This window comes from Equus przewalskii, chromosome 31 (assembly GCF_037783145.1).
Source record: "Equus przewalskii isolate Varuska chromosome 31, EquPr2, whole genome shotgun sequence".
In the NCBI taxonomy this organism is placed as follows: Eukaryota; Metazoa; Chordata; class Mammalia; order Perissodactyla; family Equidae; genus Equus; species Equus przewalskii.
The window spans coordinates 9,248,176-9,273,298 of NC_091861.1; the positions used below are offsets into that span (position 1 = coordinate 9,248,176).

The following is a 25,123-nucleotide window of genomic DNA, read 5'->3' on the forward strand; positions in this document are numbered from 1 at the left end:
CCTCAGCATGACCAGTCACTTTCTAAGTTTCCCCATAAATACAGTTGTTTTTGAATGTCCTTGTCTTAATGTCTGGCTCCCAAAAAAGGAAAAAAGAGAAAAATGAAGCAGGGGCAGGGGGAGGGTGCTGGCCCTTTAAGGCCCCAGGAAAGTGCTTGAGCTAGTGGGGAAGGGGCCCTGTACAATGGGAGGATGTGCGACAGAGGCCTCCTGCCTCTTTGCACCTGTGTGATCAGAAGAAGCAAGCAGTGATCAGAGCACAGATCCCAAACATTTGGAGGACAGGGTCTTTTGGGGCTGCCCTGGCTCCTGCAAGCTGTGTGTGGGCTGCTCCAGGAACATGGGCACAGCTGCCTGACTGACAAGTGGCCGTGGGTAGGGGATGGGTGGCTGCTACTGTACTAAGAGCTGAAACTGACCAAAATTAACCACAAGTCTTTCCCTGAACGTGCAAGCTGTTGCTGGAACCTAGAGTTCCAAAATAGTTACATTTGTCACATTCTGCCAGTATAGTTGTTGTCTAAGTGGGGAGATAGAGTCCTGGTGCTTCCTACACTGCCATCTTCCCAGAATCTTCTTTGGATTTTTGGACCAACTCTGAGGTAGGACGTCTTTTACAAATGATGAAACTGAGCCTCAGAGATATTAAGTGCCCAAGCCGGTATTACCTAGCTGGGAAGTGGGAGAGCTGGGATTAGGAGCCCATGTGTTCTGATCCTAGAGCACGTATGCTTGACCCTTACTCTAAGTTGTGTCTTAAGGTGCAAGGCGTTCTGAAGAGGCTCCTCTCTTCAGTCTACCGGGTGCAGCCCAAGGTGCCCCTTCCTTCTCAGTCCTCTCAGCCCAAGGCAGAGAAGCACGAGCAACTGGCTTCTCTCCTGTGGCTCTTAAGGAGGCAGGGTGGGGCAGTGCAAAAAGTCCTGTGAACTTAGGAGACACTTAAGTGACCCTGAGTTGCCATTCTCAAGGAGTGTGGCCTGTGCAAATCATGGTTACATCTTTACAGAACAGAGATGAAATTGATTTGTAGGTTTTTATTTCACTGAAATTCTGAATATTTAGTTTTGGAAGTGGAAGTGATTTTGAAAAGAGAACCGGTATTCTCCCCTGGCAGAGCAAAAGAACTGGTGGTCACTACTTTTGTACTGATTGGCAGCAGAGATTCCAGTGAGCCGCCTGTGGACCTGTTAGTGGCCTCACGTCACCTCCACTGCTAGCGCTGCCTCCTATTTAAGATCACAGGTTCTAGAAGCCTTAATGATGCTTTACCCGTATGTCTAGGGTGAATCCAATGCCAAAAAACTTTAAGACAAAAGTTGCCTCTGCCAAGCCCAGCCTTTTTCCTGATTTTAAGTTCTATATGTTAAAGTTAGTGATTTTGGCGCTGTGTCTAGTGGATGTATGGAATGCTTATATATTTACGTTTAGAGTTAATGTAACCTTGAGTCTTGTAGCTCCCAGCTGTTTCAGAATGTAGTAGAGTGTAGCAGGAAGTCCCTAAGCTGTGGAGACTGGGAGTTCTGAGTTCAGATCCTGTGTAGGCATGTGGGCACTTACTTGCATAACATTGAGGTTGTGTTTTTTAATGAGTTTAACTTCCCTATATAGAGTAAAACCTGCTTTATAAGGCAGCTGTGAGGACTGAAATAACATCTGTAAAGCCCACAAGGTATAGTGCTTCAAGAGGCGGTGGCTATTAATACGGTATTTGTTAGAGGCCGAGCTCCATAATCTTTTGTGCATGAAATACAAAGAAAACAAGTAGCACTGGTAACAACACATTTATTTACGTACCCTGTTGTGTGACCGGGAGGGGTTTTCACTTTCCAATGATTGAATTAGGTTATAACAATTAAAATTCCAGAAGGTAAACTAATAATTTATTGATGCTCATGAGCATAAGTAAACAGACATGGTACCACATCAAGGAATTTTACACACTTCTGAACTTCTGCTATGGCTTTGAGATGAACCAGTAGACTTTGGTAATGGACCTAACCGATTACCAATATGCTTCGCAATCCCATGGTTCTCTTCAAAGACACAGGAAGAATCTGGATTTAGCTTCTGCATTTCAGAAATTTAACAAAGATTCTCAGGAAGCTGGAAAAGGCCAACATTACTGACGCCTATCATATTCATCACGAATATAAATGTTTGCTATTAAAAATAAAGTCATGGTAGGTGGCAGTCAACCAATTGCTAGTTTCATTTTGTAGATTACTTTATTATTTCTTGAAAATAACTCAACTCAGGTGGCAGGCCACAGAAGATTGTTATTTTTAAGCAGTTTTAACTTTAATAAGTTAATACCTTTTGTGGACTAAAGGAATTCAGATAGGTCCCAAGTCAAAGAATTGGACAGCGTATCAAATTGGATTTTATATTAGAAACAGCCATTTCCAAGAGACTGCATCATGCAGGACATTTCTTTTCAGAATGCCTTTTATTCCTGGCTTCAAATCTTAACTTACAGCATATGCTGTCTTTAGAGGGTTTGATAAGTGTTAACAAATGGGTACTCATTGCCAGAGCAGGATGTAAGAATGTGCTGATCACCAAGTATGACATTTTACATTACATTAAATTAAAATTATATATTGTTGGAAATAGACAAGATAGGGAGTTCCTAGATCCTAGAAAGTATTATGGCTGAGGAAATAGAGAACTCAGAAAAGGAATCTGCCTCCAAGAAGCTCACTCAGTATAGTAAAATAGAACTAAGTGCCCTGTCTTAGGAAAACGTTTATTAATAAGGAACAACTGGGACATCATACATCGTTTCTTTGGAGATTAAAGTGCAGGCTATGAAATGGCATATAAAATAATCCATAAAATAGTGCAATCTTAAGGTGCCATTATTTTTGTTTATTACACATAGCCTATGTTCATATGTCCATTTTCTCTCAAAAATCCAGCTGTAGTGACACCTTTTAGCTTATTTATTTAGGCATTACTTGTACTCTGTTTTACCCGCTTTGGGGCTACATAGAATATTTTAACATTTTAACAAGTAGAATAATAGCGTGTACATCTTGAAACTACTAAAGAGAGATTAAGGCAAGCCCCTGTAAAGTTCTGTACTCCAAAAAACACGTTTTACAAAAAACGTTGCTTCCAAAACCAGTGGCTTTAGACCTGATGGCACCCCAAGAGTTTCCAAACAGTATGGTTACTCTGAATACATCTGAGTTTGCCCCATTATTTCCAGGCTCTGTACATCAAGAGAGGAGCTTGAAAAACAACAGGACCTAGATCCTCATGTTCTGAAGTAATTCATATTTATCAAAGCCAAGTCCATGTGGGAGGTAAGCAGAGGATCCTGTGGGGTGAGGGGGGAGCAGTCCTCTTCATTTCTATTTGTCTTTTCACATTTTTATCTGTCTGTAGTGTTGTACCATAATCAATTTATAAGTGGGAGTGACCCATTAAAATAGAGAAGTCTCCTCTGAAAAACAGTCAAGGAAGACGACAAGAATACTTCAGGAAATGTTGCTCTAGGACGACACAATGCTAACAAACAGCATTTACATTACTGACGTATAACCCAGGGCCGGATGGTCCTCTCAGGAGGCTAATGTACAATTTTCCTATAACATGTCAGTTTCAGCTGATCAAAATAATTTGATTTAGCCTTAAATACCATTATGCTATCCAAAAGCAGGTATAACAGCTATCCAATTGGTCAAGGCAATATCCTAACATGTTTTCGCTCGACAGTCTAAGTAATATTTAAGACTGAAAACAAAGTACTGAGCCGTAGTGCTTTATTCTCCTACTGTTATGGAACATTCACGCACTGACAAGTGCCACTCATTAACCCTATGGCTAGGTGCTTACAAGTGTGTACTGCAGAAATGTGGACTTGGAACAGAAAATCTACCTTCTAATAGTGTGAATGCTTATTAGGAAAGCCAAATCCTCATGTTTACTATGGAAGACTATAGATAACATTCAGGGTGTACAGATATAGTTTAAAAAGAAACCCAGGAAACTTTAAATAAGTCATTAACAAATATTAAAGAAATCAGCTGAGGTCATATCCCTTTGATGCATAAGGATCATACTTTGTAAACCTGTAAACATGTACTTTGTTACTTAAAAAATCTTCCTATTACCAGGAAAGCAGACTATTAAAGGCCAAGAGTATTCCAGGAGGCCTCCTCCAAAGGTATGACAATATGGCTAAATCCTACAATTACAAAAATGAGACCTGCTGAGAAAATGAGTTCCAGACGGGGACTTTTATGGAGGACCTTGACTGACAAATGGTTTTTGGAAATTGTTTATTTTAAAATTACCTTCCCGACAAACCATGAAACACTTGGATGTTATTTTATGGTTTTTCACTGAAAACATACTACATTGTAAATGGAGTTTCAAAGTTAGACATAGAATTGATCAAAATCTAAGGACAATCTTATGTAAGGACAATATTAAAAATGGAGAAGAAAAAGTTTCATTTGGTGAGGTCAATCTAAAGGATGCATAACCATGTCATGTTGGACGGATAAAGATGGCAACCTTGTGCTTTTATTCCACTAAGGTACTTACCGAACCCTTAGGTTTATACAGGTGTCAGACTCCCAACTGAAGCCCAAGGCAACAGTTGTTTAAAAGAACTTAACAGTCAAATAACAACTACATAATTTAGTACATTAAAATAATACTAGGACAGTAATAACTGAATGTCTCAAAAATGGACAACTGGGGAAAATAACCACTGTACACAATTTGGAGGTTTGTAAAGTGACCACTTAGAAGGTTGAACAGTGCAAGACATGCTTTTCCAGTTACAAGCTCAAAACAGGAGTGCAAACGAAATTAAAGCTTTTGTTTACAGTTGTAGGGTAAGGAAAGCTTGAAATTAATGTTAAAAAGCTTCCCTCGGGTCATCCCCCAGAAATGAAATGATCAAAATGCTTTTTCATAACACAATTTTTGTCAATGAACCTTCTTTCACTGGTAAAACTGCATCCCACACACTGGGTCCCCTACTCACACCACTGGTAATGACCACATTTGATCAATGAGCACACCCAGTGGTGAGTAAGGAAGAGTACTGGTTACCAGAGGTCTGATATTGATAGAGCCTTGGAATTTGGGGTTCTGCCTTAGCCAGTGTACCTGAACCCTACAGAGAAGAGATAAAGCAATGGGCTTTAATATTCTCTTGTTTCTGTAAAACTGGAGGACAAATGGACTAACAACCTCCCCCCAGAGGCAAGCTGTTGTGGTGGAAGATGTTAAGCACTTAAACTAAGATGCTGCTCTAAAAAGTGAACAAGTAGAGAGGTTCAAGATCAATGCCAGTGCAAGAGCTTTTTAAGTGAGTTGACTAGGCAATGCATGCATCCATCCATGCAATGTAGGACATGGCCCCAAAAGAGAACTGAAAACGTGTATATAACAACTGGATAAGTCCCTTGCCAGTAGTTTATAAAAATATATAGTCAATACTGTAGAGGCCCTTCTCCAGTCAATGCTATGGAAGTCCGTTTAGTTACCCATTACTTCAATACCAAAAAGCATTTACTACTTCTCAGACATTCCAGACAAAGGTCACTTATAACAAAAAGTCAACATTTGTTTTTTAAAACAAGATACTGTCCATTTAAAAAGTAGGTCTTTTCTTTCAAGTGAACAGGACATTTTCTGTATTCAACTTAACTTCTAGTCTGTCAAGACTGATTTAAGATCCTTATATAATGTGCATATATGCAGAGACAAATAAACTTACTTTAAACATTATCTGCACAGAAAAAAAGTTAACTCCTCAAAACATGATAGAACAGGTCTGGTTAGTACAAATCTATTGCAAAGTAAAAAGATTCTGTGCATCAGTTCAACCAGGAGAAGCAGGAAAAGAATGTCCCAACCATGAGAGTTCAAGTTTAAGTTGTGTTCTGAAAGCCTGGAAGCCTACAGGACCCCGTGTTGCTCGTGGCATCCTGATATGCATAACTGCTGAAGCCACTGAGCCGGGCCTTCCTCTGGAGCTAGAGCCACGTTCCAGTCTACTTTCTGTTCCGGAGACGCTTCGATTTCCTCAGAGAGTCTATGGCTTCTGCGGCCTTTTTTCGTTTCCGAGGAGACTCTTCATTCTGCCCAGACCCTGAGGAGTTTCCTACTGCACTTTCCATCACTTCTCGTAGTTTCCGTTCCAGCTCTGCCAACCGTGCGTTCTGTTCCCCTATGATCTGGGTCTGCTCTAGCAGTTTCTGGTCCTGGTCTTGAAGCTGTTTCTGCTGCTCTTGCACTTTGGTGCGAAGCTCAGAAATCTCCCTCCTGAGAACAGTCACTCCAGCACCATTTGTCTTGACCTGCTGCTGGAGCTTGGTAACCTCTTGTCTTGAAGGGTTTTGCTTAGAGAAGAGCTGCATTGTTGTCAGGGCTGCAGAAGGTCCTGGAACTGTGGAGAAATAATTAAAAATGGTCGGTTAAGCACTTACAATGTCTCGCTACCAGTAATACTTCATTATAAAACATTTTTAGGACCTAATAAGAAAATACAAGTAGTAAAATTAGAATATAATTAGTTTCCATCTTATTTCACACAAGCAAACATAAACATTCAAGTTAGAAGTATAGACCTACCATGTTCTTAAGTTCTCTCTGCACTTAGTTATATGCAAAAGCTTCGACTTTAGCAAAACAAGAGGGATGGCAGCAAAAAGTGGATTATATCCACATGATGATCAGGAAGAATTTCTGACATGGTATAGGAAGGCTTTGGAACTATTTTGTTTTAGGAATAACAGAATGTAACATGGGCATAAAAATCACTATTTTTTTATAACCCTTCTCTCCTGCAGGTCTTCTAAAAGGGCCAGCTGGGTCAGTTCATCCTCTAAACCCATCATGCTCATTTTCTCCTTGTGCCTCCAAATAACCAGAATTTTTCCGTGACTGATGCATTCTTCCTTCTCTCTCTGCTTATTTTTATCCAGCTTCCACTAACACATCAAAGCTCAGAATAATTCTTAGCTCTTGTGAAGTTTCAGTCAGACCAGCCCACAATGATCTGAGCTTCCTTAAGAAGATCTGTCTCTGCTACTCATTTGGCATTTAGGACACACCTTTAAAATATTTCTCTGCCCACGATAGTTCACCTTTGAGGCTGGATGTGTCCCGCCTTTTGAATAGTCAGACCCTTGAGAGCAGACAGCACGTATTACGCTTCTTTTCAGTCTCCACAGGCCACAGAACAGTGCTGTGCGCATAACAGGTACTCAATGACAGAAATAAATGCTGAGATACTGCAGGCTTTATTATTACATTAGAGAGCCGCTCAGAGACCCCACTGACTACTCCAGGGAGCTAAGTAAGTCGAACAAAACAAAACGTTTCACTAAAGTTTATTTCCTGATTTAACATATTTGCAAGGGGTGAAGACACTGAACAAGTTAGGCTTTCGGTAGAGAAGGGCACAAATCTCTAGGACCCAATATACTTTTGCAAAACAGCTACCACAAGAGAACGGACAGTGTTCAAAATAGCCTTACGCACCCTGTCTTTTAAAGTAGCAGCCAGAAGCTCTGGGGCTGAAATAATTAACTGGATATTTCTTTGAAGAATTTCTGGGGTTTTATCTGGTATGTTTAATTCTGCTTTAGCATAATGAATATTAACTAGTCAGAAACATAAGAAACACATATATACGTAGCTTTTCACCTAGCAATTGAACTCTGATAATTCACTCTAAGTCAACAGTTGTGGATATGTGCACAGATCTAGCCACAAGTGTGTTCTTCAGCGTGCAGTTTAAATAACGGAAAACCAGAGACAAATGTACTTAAGAGTAGTGGATCAGTTATGTAGGTTATGGTCTATGATCCAAGTTGTCATTAAAAACGATGTTGCAGATACATATTTACAGACAGAGAAAAGTTAAGACAGACAGTTAAGTGGGGAAAAAGCCAGTTACGAAACGACGGAGGAAGGTTATTAGAAAACGACCATGTCATTAACAAACGAGAGCTACCTGGAGGGGAGCCCATGAGTCTCCCAGACACATCTGATCCCGGCAACTTCCTCTTCAGAATCGGAACGATCTTCTCATCAAAGTACTCCATGGCCATGGAGGAAATGTCCCTCAACTCCTGAAGGACTTCGTGAGCTCGCTGAGGGGCTCTGGTAGAATTGACATATCTCAACACACGATAAATCTCATCGATCACCTAAAAAAATGAGCTCTCATTACCACTTTTGATTTTTTCCCCAAAGAAAATAGTTAAATAGGGAGAGAAGTGATGCTTGTTTTGTAAGTCCTGTAAAGACCCACAGGGCCATTTAACTGATGTACTGGCCATTGATAACATTACCATCTGTAACTCACGGCTTTAAGGGGCTTGTTATAATACTTTATATTTCATACCATTTAAGCATCTTTTCTGTATCAGGTACTGTGCTGAGCCTAAGAATCAGGATGAATAAAATATAGCTCCTGCCCTGAAGAAAATCACAGTATAATTGGGGAGACAGATGTGTAAATAAGCGACACAAAGAGGGATATATAAAGAAACAAGAGGACTATACTAAGAAATTAAATCCTGAGTGTGAGCAGGGGCAGAGGTAGGGCATGAGCCACAGCCACAGTCTTCCGGCCTCCAAACCCACTCCACGCTAGCCTGAATCTGCCTGCCACAGCCCGGGGACTCAGCCTGATCGCCTGCTCTCTTTCACACGCCACCACGGGCTCTGTCCCTTGAAGTTTTCTTTCGCAAAAACTTGCTATGGATTGCAATGAGGTCTCCTCAGATCCCGCTTTCTTGCTATCACCAAAGGGTAGCAAGAGATCCTTTTTCATTTTAATGATAACTGCAATGGGGAAACGCAAGGCATAGCACACGTAAAGAAGAAACGAAGTTCTGACAATTAGGAAGAGCTCCTAATTCCCCTGCTAGAACGGTAACTGAACCTTCCTTAGGCCTTTCTGCCCTCAGCTTTCGTCCCTGTGATGTGATCCTTAATACTGCCCATGGCTTCAGCATAGACCTCAAGATGCTAATTCACATCTCTGAAGGTCTGGATGACATCTATTCCAAAGGGTCTGTACCCTCACAAGAATTGCGGGTTAATCAACCAAACCGTTGTGTCACCAAAATGTCTCAAGTCACCTTGAATCCCATTCACTCCTCCGACTGCATTATCTAGCCAGTACCCGTCTCTGGAACAGCCCTGGAATCTACCTTCTCTTCTCCTTCACTCAGGCTGCTGAGTACTACTAGAGAAACACACAATCTTGCAGGATGGCACCAGGACAAGTGACAGTCCTTAACAGTTTCCAGATGCTCAGTGCAATGAGATGATCTTTCTCAGTCCAGCATCACGTGTGCCTAATGAATGTCAGCAAAATTAATAGTCAGGATGTGTCCCAATCGTGAATCCCAGAAGACTTCACTGCAGAGGCCACATCTGTGAGCCTGGAGCTGTGAACAGGAATTGGCTTGGGCTGAGGTGGTGTACATGGAGGCAAATGTAACGGGAGATGAGTTATGCTGGTCTTGAATTCCATGGGACATGCAGGTGATACCAGCCAGCAGGCAGCAGGAGATACAAGGTAGGAGTTCAGGAGAGAAAGTGCAGATGACGGGGAGGCCTCAGTAGCCAATGGCCTAAGAGGGCCAAGTGAGAAGATGCAGAATAAGACAGTCAAAGGCAGAATCCCAAGGAGCTAATGGTTAGTGATACATTTATTTTTGGCATTACTACTAGATTATGAACTCATTTTAGAAGAAGATAACATTTTTTCAATAATAACTTACTGAACTACCCTGTTAGGAACAATTACACATATTTAAAAAAAAAAAAGAAATGAAAAAGAGTACCTTCCCTTCGGCTTACAATTTAATTATGTGAGCATATCCTAACATGTAGGATAAACATTATCCAAGTATTTATTGAGTTCTTACTATGTACGTGTCCTTTTTCAAAGCACTGGGGTAAAAATAGTGAACTGGCTGACAAGATTCTTATTCTCATAAAGCTAAAGTAAACAAATAATAAAATAATTTAAAATAGTGCCACGAGGGAAAAAGAGGAAACTGCAATAGTTACTAGTGGAGAAAGAGGGAATAGCATGAGACAGGTGGTCAGGAAAAGCTTCTCTGACATAATTAAGGTAACAGTGAGAGATGAGGAGGAACTAGTCACTTGATGATCTGGGGAGAAGAGCGTTTTGGGCAGGAATAATAATGGCAATGGCTCCAAGGTCAGAGTCAGCTTGGCCTGTTTAAGGAGTTCGATAGCTAGAAATATGCTATCTATATCTATTTATGGAAGCTCAAAGCTTTGAAAGATTTAATATTTATACACAATTAAGAACTGATTAATAAAAATAAAAGCCGAAGTAGGAATACAGTATTTTTCTTCTAAAGGTCCTTTAGAGCCAGCCCTGATGGCCCAGTGGTTAAAGTTTGGCGCATTCCACTTTGGTGGCCTGGGTTCGGTTCCTAGTCACAGAAACATACCAGCTGTCTGTCAGTAGCCATGCTGTGGTGGTATCTCACATAGAAGAACCAGAAGTACTTACAACTAGGATATACAACTATGTACTGGGGCTTTGGGGAGGAAAAAAAAAGAGCCAGCCCTGATGGCCTAGTGGTTAAAGTTCAGCGCTCACTGCTTCAGTGACCCAGGTTTGCTGTCTGTCAGTTGCTACGCTATGGCAGCCGCTCACATAGAAAAACAGAATGACTTACAACTAGCATATACAACCATGTACTGAGGGCTTGGGGAACCGAAAAAAAAAAGAGGAAGATTGGCAACAGATGCTAGCTAAGGGTGAATCTTTCCCAACAAAAAATAAATAAATAAAGGTCCTTCATACTGACTGAGATGCTATGTACTAATGCTAGGATATTAACTGATCCATAGTTTTGTGTTTATCAAAGTTTTATATGTACATTATAAATAAGAAAAGCACTGCAACACTCCAGTATTACTTTACGTTGTCCTCAAAGCTAGTATGTTGCATCTCTGGATATAAAATAACCATTAGTTCTTTGATTTAAATCAAGCCCTCTCTCCCTTTTTTGTCCCAGGGCTTTTGCACATTATGATCCTTTTTCTGGAATGTTCTCCCTGCATATCTCCCCCACCTTCTCCAACCCCAAATTCCTTACTCATGCTTGAGGTCTCAGTAACATTTCATTTTCTCAGAGTAGTCTTTTCTGATCCCTCTTCCAGTTTAAATTATGTTAATATCTCCATTGAATCCTTCATTTTCCCTTCAGAATACACATTACAAATTGCAAGTGTATCTTTCTGTTAATTTCTGTCTTCCCCATAATATAGTAAGCTCAATGAGAGAAGAGATCATAGCTAGTTTCACTGGCAGATCCCCAAGCCTAGCAGTGTCTGGCACATGGCAGATACTCAATAAATGTCTGTTAAATGAATGATAAGGATGGTCAAATGTTATATTGACATATCTAAATAAAACTGTTTAGGGGCAAGCCACAGGATTAAATTCAATACAAGATATGATTTTTATTGGCCAGATTTTGTTTTGAACATAAAAGTCACAGTTAACAGAATTTCTATTGAAAGGGATTTTAAAAAATATATAATACTTGAGAGAGTACTTATATGTTTAATGTAATATCCACAGCTTTATTAATGGATCTATTTATATTATGTTTGTGTTCATAAATACTGGTAGACAGAAGATTATTTACAGTATGTTTGAGCTGGACTAGAAATGACTGCTGTAATGATTCAAGCATGAATAAGACAGAGATCTTATCCAATGCAAGATGACTCAGTGAAAGACCCACAAACAGAAAAGCATAGCTCAAATGGTAATATGTTCAATGTATAAGCAAAGTGCTGTGAGGAAAAAAGGAAAGTAGAGAGAAAAGCTCTGTTTGAGAGAATCAGGGAGACCTAAGGAAGGACTTGGCAATGAGAAATAAGTAGAATTTCAAAGGGTAAGGAAAGATGGAGCAGGAGGAGGGCACCTGGCTAAAGAAAGAGTGGAGCTCAGTGGATGGATGATGTGGATGGACAGGCGACAGCGTAGAAAATCAGCATGTATGTAGTACAATTACCTACCATGAATTTATTCTAGGACTTTAAAAAAGCATAAATTATGCAGTTAATCCTCTTCCATAACCCTTATTCTTCAGAATGAATCTCCTACCAAAATATCCCACAGAGATTACTAATTGATATTAAATTACATCCATCAGCTAATTGTGAAATATTCTTTACTGTATTTAGTCTTATAAATATAGTGTGAAAGAGAGCATCTCTTTCCAATTGCTCTAGTCTTCCATTAGGGAAAGCAACATTTTCACATCTCGCTATATAAAGATTAGTCATGTGGGATAATCCATGTTTTCAATAAAATTAAAATCTTCTCCCTCCTCTGTCCAAAAGTTATAAGCAAAGGACAAGATGAAGAAAAGGACACAGCATGTTAGAACCATATTGCTTCTACCATTCAATCAGTGGCTGCAGTGGCTTTCGAGGCACATAGTAAGAAAGCAGAGTATTTACTCAATTTTCAAAATATTTCATATTCTGAGTAGGTTTAATCACTTTCTGAAAACTCCTTTAGCAGCAAGAATGTAATGGTATGAGTCTGGAGTCCAGTGGGAAGATCAGAGGCCTCAGGCTGGTCGCTTTTAATGGCTGTTTGTACACCTTGCAAATAATATGACACACACTGAATCCTACCCAGGCTTGAGATAATAAAATAATAGTTATGAAAAATATTTTTAAGTTTTAAAAAAGTACGGTACAAACCAAATGTGCGCAACTATCCCATTTCTAACATATGGATTTCACTCTAAAGAGAATTTCTATCTTGTTTAACTTACTGTTTAGCAAATAAAGCTCCTATTAGAATACTGAACCTAATATGTTCTCATTTTCCTTCTTTGTCTTTTTGTTATACGTGAGATTTCCTTAACTTTCCCCTCTACCTCTTTTGTTTAATTTAAAAATTAAGGGATATTCCTCAAAATAACTGACCTATGCTCTTCAAAAATGTGAAGATCAAGAAATACAAAGAAAGCATATGGAACTATTCCACATTAAAGAAGATTAAGAAGTCCATGCACGATCCTGGATTGGATTCTGGACTAGTTAGGAAGAGTAAATTATTGGGATAAGCGATGAAATCTGAATATGGATTGTCGATTAGTTAAGTGCATTGTGTCAATGTTAAACTTCCTGATTTTGATATCTGTATTAAGAGGCTGTCCCAGTTCTTAGGGAATACACTGAAATATTTAAGAATATAGGGTTATAATATCTCCAACTTATTTTCAAATGGTTCAGAAAAAATAAAATGCATATACAGAGCATAAAAGCAAACAGCACAAAAGGTAAATAATTGCTGAATCAGGATAAAAGACATATGGGAGTTCCTTGTACTATTCTTGCAATTTTTGTGTACATATGAAATTGTATCAAGACAAGTTAACAAAAAAAGAAAAAAAGGAATTAAAAAGTGCACCACCACCAGTTTTTTCCCCTCAAAACATTAAAAACAAACCGACACCACCTTATATGTAGATTCTAAGTTTGTTCAGAGCAATCTAGCTTCATGACCTTGCATAATCATTTACCCCGTGAATACCACGATTTTGGGGAGCCACTGTGTTTCAATAAGCACAAAAGGGTGAGCAGGGTCCCTAGCAACAATCAAGAGCAGGGACTGTCTATGTCTTTTTCCGTTATTCTAGCTCCCAGGATGGCTGGTTGGCCTCTGCTAACATGTGTGCTTCGGTATGTGTGAATTGCTGATACTGACCATGAACTTACTGTAAAAAGTTTGACTTCTATACGTCCTAAGATTTGAGAAATGTACATAGGAGTAAGCTAACAATCTATAACCTCTTAGTTCTCAGAGAAGACGAACGGAATATCACTGTAGTGGTCAGGGTGGGCAACTACGGCCCTATTTGACCTGCGCCTGTTTTTGTAAAAAAAGGTTTTATTGGAACACAAGCGCACCATTCATTTACCACATGTTGTCCATAGCTGCTTCTCAGAGTTGAGCAGTTCTGACAGAGCCCACGCAGCCTGCAATGCCAAAAATAGTTACTATTTGGCTCTTTACAGAAAAAGTCTGCTGATTCCTGCCATAGATAATAGTGCAAACTCCCAACCAGTCTGAATTCTGTAGACAGCTTTGCTTTGAATGCCCTTGTTGTCACTGTGGTCTCCCTGTCAAGAGACCTTTCAAACCCCTCCAGTGAATCAGACCTAGGTTTGCGCTGAGTAGGAGGGCAATGACTTAGCTTGTCTGCAGTTGGAGAGGGGACCTGTAGGTTTAAATCAGTCTTAAATATAGACTCTCAACCAACCCTCCTGTCTGAGCACCACTTTCAGAGGTGCTTGGAGCTTTCTGAGGTTCAGCTGTACAGACTGGGAGCCTCTCAGCTTTCCCCACTGCCATTTACGATTGAACTGTCTCAGTTCTGCTAACTCAGTTACCACACGTTCATCTCCTTTCCAGCTTCCAAAATTATGTTACTGCCACCTCCTCTCCTGACTCATTCTCAGGGGTCTTGTTTTCCTTTTTAAAATTAGCACATTTACTGTATGAGTGAAATTTTGGGAGGAATCAGAGGTAAACACGTATTCAATTTGCCATCGTTAACCTACCATTTAATTTTAAGAGTAAATGTGATTGCCCTTTCAGAAAATAATTTAAAAAATTCTTTTTCCAACTATTAATTAAAAGGCCCCAAATTTTGGTACATACCAGGCAATCTAATTTAAACTACAATAATGATACTACCAAGATTCACTTAAGTAATTTGTGAAAAGTAATTTATGATATGAAATGCTTACTGTAGATCTGAATTTTAACAAAATGGATAAATTCTATAGAAAACCACAAAAAGGAGTTCACTTAGAAAATATAAAAGCTCCTGAACTTTTATTTTAAGCATAACCCAGGAGCAATACCTTGGGGAAAACAAGAATAACCTACCATAGAAATCATATACCAAATCAAGATTATATGTTAAAACAAAAGAAAATTATTTTCTCGAATGTCCTCACTTACGCACGTGGAAATTAAATGCCACGTCCTTATGTTCTGAAGGTAGAATGTGAAAAGTTCAAGGAGAAGTACAAAAAGTGAATGATCATAGAACAACCCAAATACTGCAAACTGTGTTAAGTTAGCAGTTCAGTTTTAGTTTAAGTAAACTAAAAAGTATCAGCTACATAAACACAAAAAGTAATATTCTGAGTATACACAGTGTTTTTAGGCAAAATATAAGCTATAAAGATGGCATTTTTAAGAAACAAAATAATCCAAACTGAATTAAGTGTGATAATAAAAACAAAAATTATTTCTGTTTTTTTAGGCTTGTTTTTCCAGTCAAGTTCAGGTATGCAGGAGAAAAAGAACTTAGGATAAGTTCTTGTGAAGAACTGGGGACTATTAAAGAAAAATGGAAGAAAACAGCAAAGAACACAGTTGAGAAATCAGAGCACTCGAGCAGAGCTTTCGCCCAGTCACTTCAGTTCCCTAGGCCCCAGTTTTCCTGTCAGTGAAACAGGAACGGTAATACTTGTTCTGTTTGCCTCACATGCTGAGATGGCAAGTAAATGAGAGAGTGTACATGAAGTGCTCTGGGAATTAGAAAGTAGTTCATAAATATAAGCTGAGAGCAGTGACAAGAGAAAGGGATAGGGAGACATCTATATTATAAAGTAAAGGTAGGTACAATATTCCGTTCCACTGCACTTCTATTGCGGGCAAGGTAAAGGCTCAGTTAAGGAGCCATCCAGAACAAATGCCCAAGGGGACCTAGTGCATTTTGAAAATGGAAGACATTCTCCATTACTGCCACCTTGGTTTTATTCTTTTATTTTGGTATTAGAAATTAAAGTGAAAAGCCAACAAGTGGTTTCAAAAAAAAAAAAGAAAACAAGACTCAGATGGATCTGACCTCAATTCTTTAGACAGTAAATATCATCATTCCAACCACATGATCCTGAGCCACTGGAACAAAGGCTGGCAACTTCTGCAAAGGCCAGACGCTAAATGTCTTAGGCTTTGCAGGCCATGTGGACTGCTGCAAACTACTCAAGTCTCATTAGTAACGACTGACTGAACTGTCTCTGGGGTTATGAAAACTGTAAGATGTTTCTTAAATATTCACATTCTTAACAACAAGATATGCACTAAAAACTACAGGGCTATAGGGGGCAATCGACATTAGTTCAATGAACTTTCCAGGAAAACTTAAATGTTAAGGCCTATAAATCAGACCTGGATAAAATCTGGCATAAGAATCAGAATCTGAAGTTTCTAACTGGTCACTCTTTTACAGTAAGTACCCTACGAAAGCACTGGTGGCTAGTATCAGGAAAGTGAGATATACCAAAGAATATTTCAAATAAAATAAGACACAGGAGTCTTCCCCAAAACAAACATCATAGAAAACTGAAAATGGAGAAAGTACATACAAAATAATGCCAATGCTAATTATCTATGGAAACAATAAAAAGAGAACGTTCAAATTTTAGTAGTTATTAATTCGTTTCGTGTTAAGGGAAGCTTTTGCTAGTATCAACTAGGCAGCAAAATGTTAATTCCATTTCTGCCCCTTCCATATAAAGAGATACAGACATGTATCATCTGAATTTACGAATTCAAGAAGCAAGATACTCCTGAAGGTTTGAGAGCATGCTAAATGCTGGGGTCTATTAATTTAGTAACAGTAAATATGCCATAATACCCTTATTTCTAACTAGCACTATGGCGTAGCTCTGAGGACACTGCTATACAGTAATTATTGATTCTGTCAAATCTGGAAGTTTCTAAGTTGTCTTCATGAAACGTTTCTCAACAAGACAAAAACCAGCTTGTCCCTCCTCCTCCACGTCCCCCAAATTATAACAATCCTGAAGGCGGGGACAATACCTATCTTGTTCACTGCTGTACGTCTGGCATCTTAACCAAGAGTAAAAGCTGAGAATTTTTTCCTCAGTATGAACTCTTAACAAGCTTGCCTAGAGAACAGTAGAACTTCCACTGCATAGTTCATAATTAGAACTTAAAATATAAAGATCACATAAATGATACATATTTATATTAGTTACTGTAAACAAGCTATACAAATCCACCCACAGAAACTCATTTCAGAGGAGTAGGAACAATTCTGACATTAAAAAAAGGTTTACATAGTACAATCCAGCTGTTCTAGGTAAGCAATTCTATTTTACCTTTCCTGGGATGAAGCAACAGAGATTGGAATCCACATACTTCATGAAAGTCATATTTAATAGTGATAGCCTTGTTTCAACAGCAGCAAGGATGTCTGCATGGCGAGCTAATGAATGGTTTCTCCTTTCCGACTCTCTCCTGTGATTAAACAAAAAGTAACCATTAAAGAGCCACCACAGACTAAAATGTCACCCAGTCAAAATGCCTTGAGAGAACAGTCTAACAATTACATGTTAATTTAGAAATCTACAACTGGGTCATAATTTAACTGTAATGATAAATTAATCACTATATCCAGAAATCCTTGCCAAAGACTAATACAAATATTAGTCTTCTGTTTTGACTATCAAGCCTAATGGCTATCTGAATCAGAGATAAATGAAAGAATTACACATGGATATATAGACAAGAGACTATATGTTTTTGCCCATAAAATCAGCTTATAAACTTTTTAAACAGTTTTATTGAGAAATAATTCACATAATAAAATTCATTTTTAAAGCACACAATTTAGTGGTTTTTGGTATATTCACACTTGTGTATCCATCCCCACTACCTAATTTCATCACATTTTCATTACCACAAAAAGAAAGCCTGTTACAACTATCAGTCATTCCATTCCCCAGCCCCTGGCAACCACTAATCTACTTTACGTTTCTACGGATGTTCCTATCCTGGACCTTTCAAGGAACTAGAATTGCACGTTATGTGGCGTTCTGTGTTATCTTTCACTTAGCACAGTCTTCAAGGCTCACCCATGTTGTAGCCTGTATCAATACTTCATTCCTTTTTACTACACAATATTCTATTATATGGACATTCCATCATCCTGATTATCCATTCATCAGCTGATGGACTTCGGGGTTGCTTCCACTTTTTGGCTATCATGAAAAATGCTGCTATGAACATTCATGTACAAGTTTTTGTGTGGATATATTTTCATTTCTCTTGGGTGTATACCTAGGAGTGAAACTGCTGGGTCATCACATGACTCTATGTTTAACTTTTTGAGGAACAAACTGTTTTCTAAATTGGCTGCTCTGTTTTATAATCCCACCAGTAATTTATGAAGGTTCCAATTTGTCCACATCCTTCCCAATATTTTTTGTCTTTTTTGTTTCAGCCATCTTAGTGGGTAGAAAGTGGTATCACATAGTGTTTTGATTTTCAATGCTCTGACAACTAATGATGTTGATTGAGCATCTTTCATGTGCTTGTTGGCCTTTAGTATATCTTCTTTGGAGAAACGTCTATTAAAATCCTTTACCTACTTTTAAATTGGGTTATTTCTTTTTATTGTTGTGTTCTAAGAGGTCCTCATACAATCTGGATACAAGTCCTTTATTAGATATATGAACTGCAAATATTTTCTCCCATTCTGTGGGTTGTATTTTCACTTTCTTGATGTTATCCTTTGAGGCACAGAAGTTTTAAATTTTGATGAAGTCTAGTTTGCCTACTTTTTTCTTTTGTTATTTGTGCTTTTGGTGTCATACCTCAGAAACCACTGCCTGATCCACATTCATGAAGATTAGTGCTATGTTTTTGTCTAAGGGTTTTATAGTATAGCAGTGACATTTACACTTAGGTCTATGATCTATTTTGAGCTAATTTTGTATTGGTGTGAGGAAGGAGTCCAACTTCATTCTTTTGCATACTCAGCTGTTCTAGCATCACTTTTTGAAAACATTATTCTTTCTCCACTAAATTGTCTTGGCAGCCTTGAAAATCAATTGACTAAAAATGTAAGAGTTAATTTTCTGGACTCTCAATTCTATTCCATCGATCCCTATGTCTGTCCTTAAGTCAGTACCACACTATTTTGATTACTGTAGCTTTGTACTAAGTTTTGAAATTGGGAAGTGGTAGTCCTCCACCAACTTTGTTCTTTGTTTTCAAGACTGCTTTGATTATTCTGAGTCTTGTATTTCCATAGGCATTATAGGATCAGCCTATCAATCTCTGCAAAGAAAACCACTAAGATTTTGGTATGGACCGCAGTGACAGTACAGATCAATTTGGGGAGTACCATCATCTTAACAATACGAAGTCTTCCAACCCGTGAACACAGAATGTCTTTCCATTTAAGTCTTTTTAAATTATTTTTAACAATGTCTTGTAGTTTTCAGCGTACAAGTCTCACACTCCTTTTGTTAAGTATTTTATAATCTTTTAGATGCTATTGTAAATGAAGTTGTCTTTTTTAGTTTTGGATTGTTTATTGTTAGTGTATACAATTGGTTTTTATATATTGATCTTGTGTCCTGTATCCCTGCTGAACTTGTTTAGTAGCTCTAATAATTAGTGTAGTCTTTACATACAAGATCATGTCATCTGTGGATAAAGAGAGTTTTACTTTTTCCTTTCCAATCTGGATGCCTTTTATTTCATTTTCTTGTCTAACTGCCCTGGCTAGAACCTCCAGTAAAATGTTGAACAGAAACGGGGAGAGTGGACAAACCATAGTAAAAATCACTTACTGTCATCTGTGTACCCTTTGCTACAAAAACTTGGAAACCACTTAACATGTAAACTGTCAATGAGATTTCTTTAAAGAAATCAAGAAACAAACAAGCGAAACCAAAACCCCCAACTGTAAATTATTGCCACTGCTAGCCATAACATACCTTGGGAGTTGTGCTTTAACTTGTTTCTGACATAGATTATGGTACCTCTCTACTTTGAGAAATCCCTGATTCAACATTCTCTGGCACACCAAATCCATTCTTTTACAAACCTATGGGGAGAGAGGAAGAGAAAGAAGAATTTTAAAAAGCAATAACCAAATTAATAAAAGACAATTAACTTAGACTCGTAACTGATGGCTGACAGTTCTCTGTGCTGGTACCATTCCTCAGTTTGCCATCGAATCTCTGAATCAGTATATATGTGGATGAATCCCTCATACTTTGTAACTCTTGCACTATCACATTAAGAAATTAATATGTGTAGGCGAGCAATAATTTACTACTTTACTTCAAGCATTTGTTTAATGTTCTGAATGCATCCCCACTATTATGGTCAGAAACTGTAGCACTAAAGATAAGTAAGACAACATACTCAAAGGTTTTAACGGTTTGGAATAAAGAAATTCTCCTTTAGCCAAAAATGTATACTCAAACTTAACTTCAACCTCCCACAAAGTTTATATGATCTATAACCAGAATGAGAATGCTAATTTATTTCCACTAGTGATTAGCGTTAACTATAGAAAGTTAGTCTACACTACTGTCATATCCTCCAAAATATCTTAACATATGCAGCAGAACTCAACTATTCTGAATCCTTAAGGAAAATGGTGTTTTTATACAGGGAAAGTACAGGATCAAAAGTCAGAACACCTAAATTTGAGTCTAACCTTTATGCATCCTTGAGCAAGTCAGCTACCATTTGAAAGCCTGAGCCAGCCGTCTGTAAACTGTGGATAGTATCTAACTCAGAGGAATTTCGTTAGGATTAAATGAAACAATACATGCTAAATCCCTTGGTAAAAATTATGTTGAATAAATTTTGTTTAACTTAGTACCAACTCGAAAACTTTGCTCTATATACTTAGTTCTATTTCTGAGATATCCCAGCATCTTTCTTACCTTAATGGAATCTAGTGCACAAAATCTGTTTGTTCTTTGATCCCTGAGATTTTGCAGTGACTCAGAATCATCAACCTGAAAATCCACCTGAACCAGCTAATTCTCACCATATAGGTGTGGATGCTGAAAGGCAAAACACTGAGATAACTCTGTATGGAGGCCCCATCAATCAGGCAGCAGCTGTCTTGTGCCTCGACCTCTCGTGGCAAGCATCCAAGCACAAATGCTTGTCAAATACTTGTTGAAATGAAATCTTGATGAAACCCTTGATATAAGTTTGCTTTATCCTGAGAATATACGGACAAAAATTCTGGCAAACTAGGTTGAAGCTTATGAAGGCTTAAATAGTCTAATATTAAATACTAGATCCTTCCTAAATCACAGCATGCCAAATGAAAGGTATTAAGGAAAACAGTTGTTTTCAATTTCAAAATAAATTAAAACAACAAATTTTAAATACTGATACTAAGAGTAATTCCTAATAAATGATATTTTAAAATATAGGAGAATCTATTTCTAACTAAACTAAATCAGTTAACATTTGTTCAGCATATACTGAAAAAATAACCAGTAAAACTAATACATTTTAACATAACTTTTTAAGAAAAAGTAACTTCTCTAAAACAAAATATTTAGTGAGTTACATTTTTACAAATCTCTTTGATTTGTAGTTTAATAGAACAGAAGTGAATCCTCATATATGCTGCTGCACTCAATCTACTGAGGTATTCTTTCCTTAGAAAATTCTAGAAAACACAAGTCACAAGCACATATTTCATCAGCTATCAGTATGACATCCATCACGTGTCACATAGCGACTGGAAAGCTCCACTACATACTTGTTAAAAATGGAAATAACATTTTAGTGCTATAATAAAAATATTTCAGCTCTTACAGACTCCCTGAAAGGGTCTTGGGAACCCCTCTGGGATCCCTGGATCACACTTTGAGAACCAGTACCCCAATTCTGAATAATCACATTGTCACAAACGCCAGTACTGAACTTTATGTGAGGAAAAAAGAAGCTTTTATTGTGTTATTGGAGGAAGAAAAGAAGTGGGCGTCTATCTGTATGTGTGATGAGGGCGATCAGAGCAGACTCAAGTTTCATCTTTCGTAATACAAAGCAAACAGATGACATCAAAGAAAAGAAAAGCTGCTCAAAGACTTGAAAGTGGTACCTTTGGAGAACAAAATTAGGGGTTGTAAAAACGATTTTTTGTTGTTAAAACTATTTGATGTGACGGACAATCTTGTAGAAAAACACTTCTTGTCTTTGTGGACTCTAAAACCTCTACGATAACTTCTGTGATGAAATATTGGAAATAATATTTTAGCAGCAATAAATTTCAAAGAAAAAATTAAGGTCAGTTATTACTGTAATAGTTTCTAAGGTACTGTCTAAGTTATTTTATTATACACGAATTTTGCTGCACTGAATCTAGTTAACTCCTAGGAATCAGCTGTCTTTTAATAATCTAGAAACTCAGTGGAATATTTGAGTGCTGACTATTATGAGGATCTGAGTGCTGACTGGGTGACGAGAAGACAAATTAATAACCATTAAGGTCAACCAGGGAAGACTTCAGATGATACAAGATTTGAATTAGGCTTCGAAGGAAGAGAGGGCAAGGCCTGCTAAGTCAGAGGTGGTGGCATATGCAGAGGCACAAAATGTGGAATGAATAAGCCATGAGCAAGCAAACTACTTCTGAAGTTAGATCTGATGTGTAGGCAAAGTTGGGAGAAATAAAATCTCCCACATTTTGAGCAGGGAAATCAGATAGGATTGAGAAATAACTTTAAAAAGACCACCCGGTTTCTGAAAGATCTAGTATTGGGACAGTTAACTCATCAATTTCTGTAAGCAACTATAATATTAGCGCTAAAGTTACGGTTCTGGAAATCTCATGTGTGGATAGCTGAAATCACTGTAGATGAACCCCCAAAGGAAGAAGTGTGAGGTAAGAAAATAAAGGCTTAAAAACAGAGGCTCAGCTGACATTTAAGTTAAAAGCTGGTAAAAAGACCAGAAAATAAGAGGTCAGAAAGACAGACAAATTAGAACAGCACCACAAAAGCCAAAGTCAAAAATATTTTAAGCGCTAGTCAATATTGTAAGAAGAGAGCAGTATTTAATGTGGTACTCTTCCTTTCACGTTCAGTAAGCACTGATGGACCGATAGCACAAAAACACAGACACGAGAGATCCTCTATCTTTTGCTCAGGACTCAGAAAGAAGCAAAGTGACCTCTGGAAAACAGAAACACTGATTTTCCCAAAGGTAAGCAGTTTAACGATAACTGCAGACAATGGATGCTAACTTGCAACGCAAAATTATCTCATTTAAAGTCTAGCTCTATATTTATGGGTATTTTAATAATTTCCCAAGGCTAAAGGAAAATTTTTTTATTTCCCTATTACAACTAAACAAAAATCCTAGTAATTTGGCAATTTACCCAAGACAGTAGAATAAAATTCTGGAATCTAAGAGACAAAGATGATGACTATGTCAAAAACCATCAGTGCATTTAGAAATTAGCAAAAATACACTATAAAAACAAAAGAGAACTACTGGAATAAATCAGTCTAGAATGAAGAAATTTAGCTTGGGCCCCACTGTTACCTGCTGTGCTAGTGTGAGAGAACAGATGCGGTTTTTCTTTGTTAATTACTTAAGGATTTAAAAATGCCATGTTTATCTTTTTCATCATTTCCAACGTAAGTGGTCAGTAACAAAAAATTCTCTTCACTTGTGTTTCTTTAGACATCTTTTTCGAATTCTTGTGCCACCATGGCCCTTCTTAACAATGAAGACACATATGCCATACATTTGTGAAACTCACAATTTTCCTATTAAACTTAATCTTTAATATCAAATCTTAGTTGATTCTAAGATACACATTTTTTCATATTTTAATACTTGATGTTGGAATAGTTTTACAATGTATGATGCCCTACAATTATAATTGAAGCATTTCTTTCTTAGATGTCTTAGATGTCTTGTATGCTAGACTTCTTGGTTTTATTCAAGATGCCATAGAAACTATAAGACATGTTATCAATTTAATAAAAACTCTTCTGGAAAAAAAAAGCACTGCCACAATAATATACATACAAGTTGATCAAGATGCATTCTGATTTCAAAAAATGTTAATATGAAACTATATCTTAGAATCAAGGAAATATTGTAACAGAACTATATTTTTTATGTGCTCATTTAGTGCTCTATAGTTCTCAAATGCATCAAACACTTGATGTTTTTCTCCAATTAATCCAGAAGCTATATCCAAAGATTAGGCTGCTTGTTAATGACCTTTGAACTGAAAGGAACTTAGACACCAGAACCTATCCTTTCTTTTTACAGTGGGAAGACTGGGGCTTTAAGATATTATGTCATTTGTCCAAGGTCATCTAGCTATTCAGTGGCAAAAGTGAAATTAAGAATCCAGGTCTTCAAATTAGTGTCTTAAATTTAGTAATCTGCAGCTATACAGATTGAAATAATTACCTTAATTATCTCAACTGATTAGGATCTCAACACAGAAAGCGTTGGCACCAGTCTAGAAAGCAGGACTTCCTGAGGCAATACGGGACTTTAAGGACATTAAGGGCTCTCACCACGCTACTAAAATTCAGAGAGATGGAGCTGGACCAAGATCTTCCCATCAAAGTTCAAAGCCAGAAGTGAATCACAAGGGCACAATCACACGAATCTGCGCTGTGGAACATTTTACAAGCCATCTGGCTGGATTCCTCAAAAAGTCAACGTGTGAAAGAGTGAAAAAAGTGGGGGGAATGTTCTAGATTAAAGAGACTGTTTTATTAGATTCAAGACCCTTACCCCCACCCCCAGCTATAAAGGATATTTTCGGGACAATTGAGAGAAATGTGAATATAAAATGAAATGTTAAATCCTTTGGAAGTGAAGATATTGTGATTATATAAGTATTTAGGGGCAAAATGACATTACATATAATGTCATAAAATGTGTGTGGGATAAAATAAATATTCATTATAAATATAATTTTAATATTAGCCTGAGCAAAACAATTGGGAAGTCTGTTCCCAGGACTTCTATAACGTATCCTAAAAGCCAAAGAGAAAAGCCTTTCTGATTATTCGCAGTTTTTTATTATCTTTACCATTATTCTCCTCATTAATGCAGGAACTGAGTACTGATTATAATGAAGGAGCCTGAGGCACTACTATAAATGGCTATTCTTATTAATTACACACTAGCTTCAGATTACCTTATCAATTTTTATTCTTATCAAGAGCACTTTTTTTAGCCACCTAGCTTCTTAAAATGGTCTTGTAGAATGTTTAA

The 25,123-nt window shown here is 37.7% G+C and overlaps 1 protein-coding gene and 1 long non-coding RNA gene across 2 annotated transcripts in view; one reads left to right on the forward strand and one right to left on the reverse strand.

The window, feature by feature from the left end:
• LOC103563906 (uncharacterized) overlaps positions 1–24,820 on the forward strand; it is a 60,013-nt gene extending 35,193 nt beyond the window's left edge. The window contains exons 2-3 of the long non-coding RNA XR_011535308.1: positions 22,959–23,077; positions 24,327–24,820. This is a non-coding gene — a long non-coding RNA (uncharacterized lncRNA). The remainder of the gene's footprint in view (positions 1–22,958; positions 23,078–24,326) is intronic.
• FBXO28 (F-box protein 28) overlaps positions 1,767–25,123 on the reverse strand; it is a 29,407-nt gene continuing 6,050 nt past the window's right edge. The window contains exons 2-5 of the mRNA XM_008539371.2: positions 19,831–19,940; positions 17,203–17,341; positions 7,985–8,180; positions 1,767–6,412 (exon numbers count right to left, since the gene is read on the reverse strand). Of these exons, the coding sequence (XP_008537593.1) occupies positions 6,018–6,412; positions 7,985–8,180; positions 17,203–17,341; positions 19,831–19,940 (840 nt within the window). The 3' untranslated portion in view covers positions 1,767–6,017. The remainder of the gene's footprint in view (positions 6,413–7,984; positions 8,181–17,202; positions 17,342–19,830; positions 19,941–25,123) is intronic.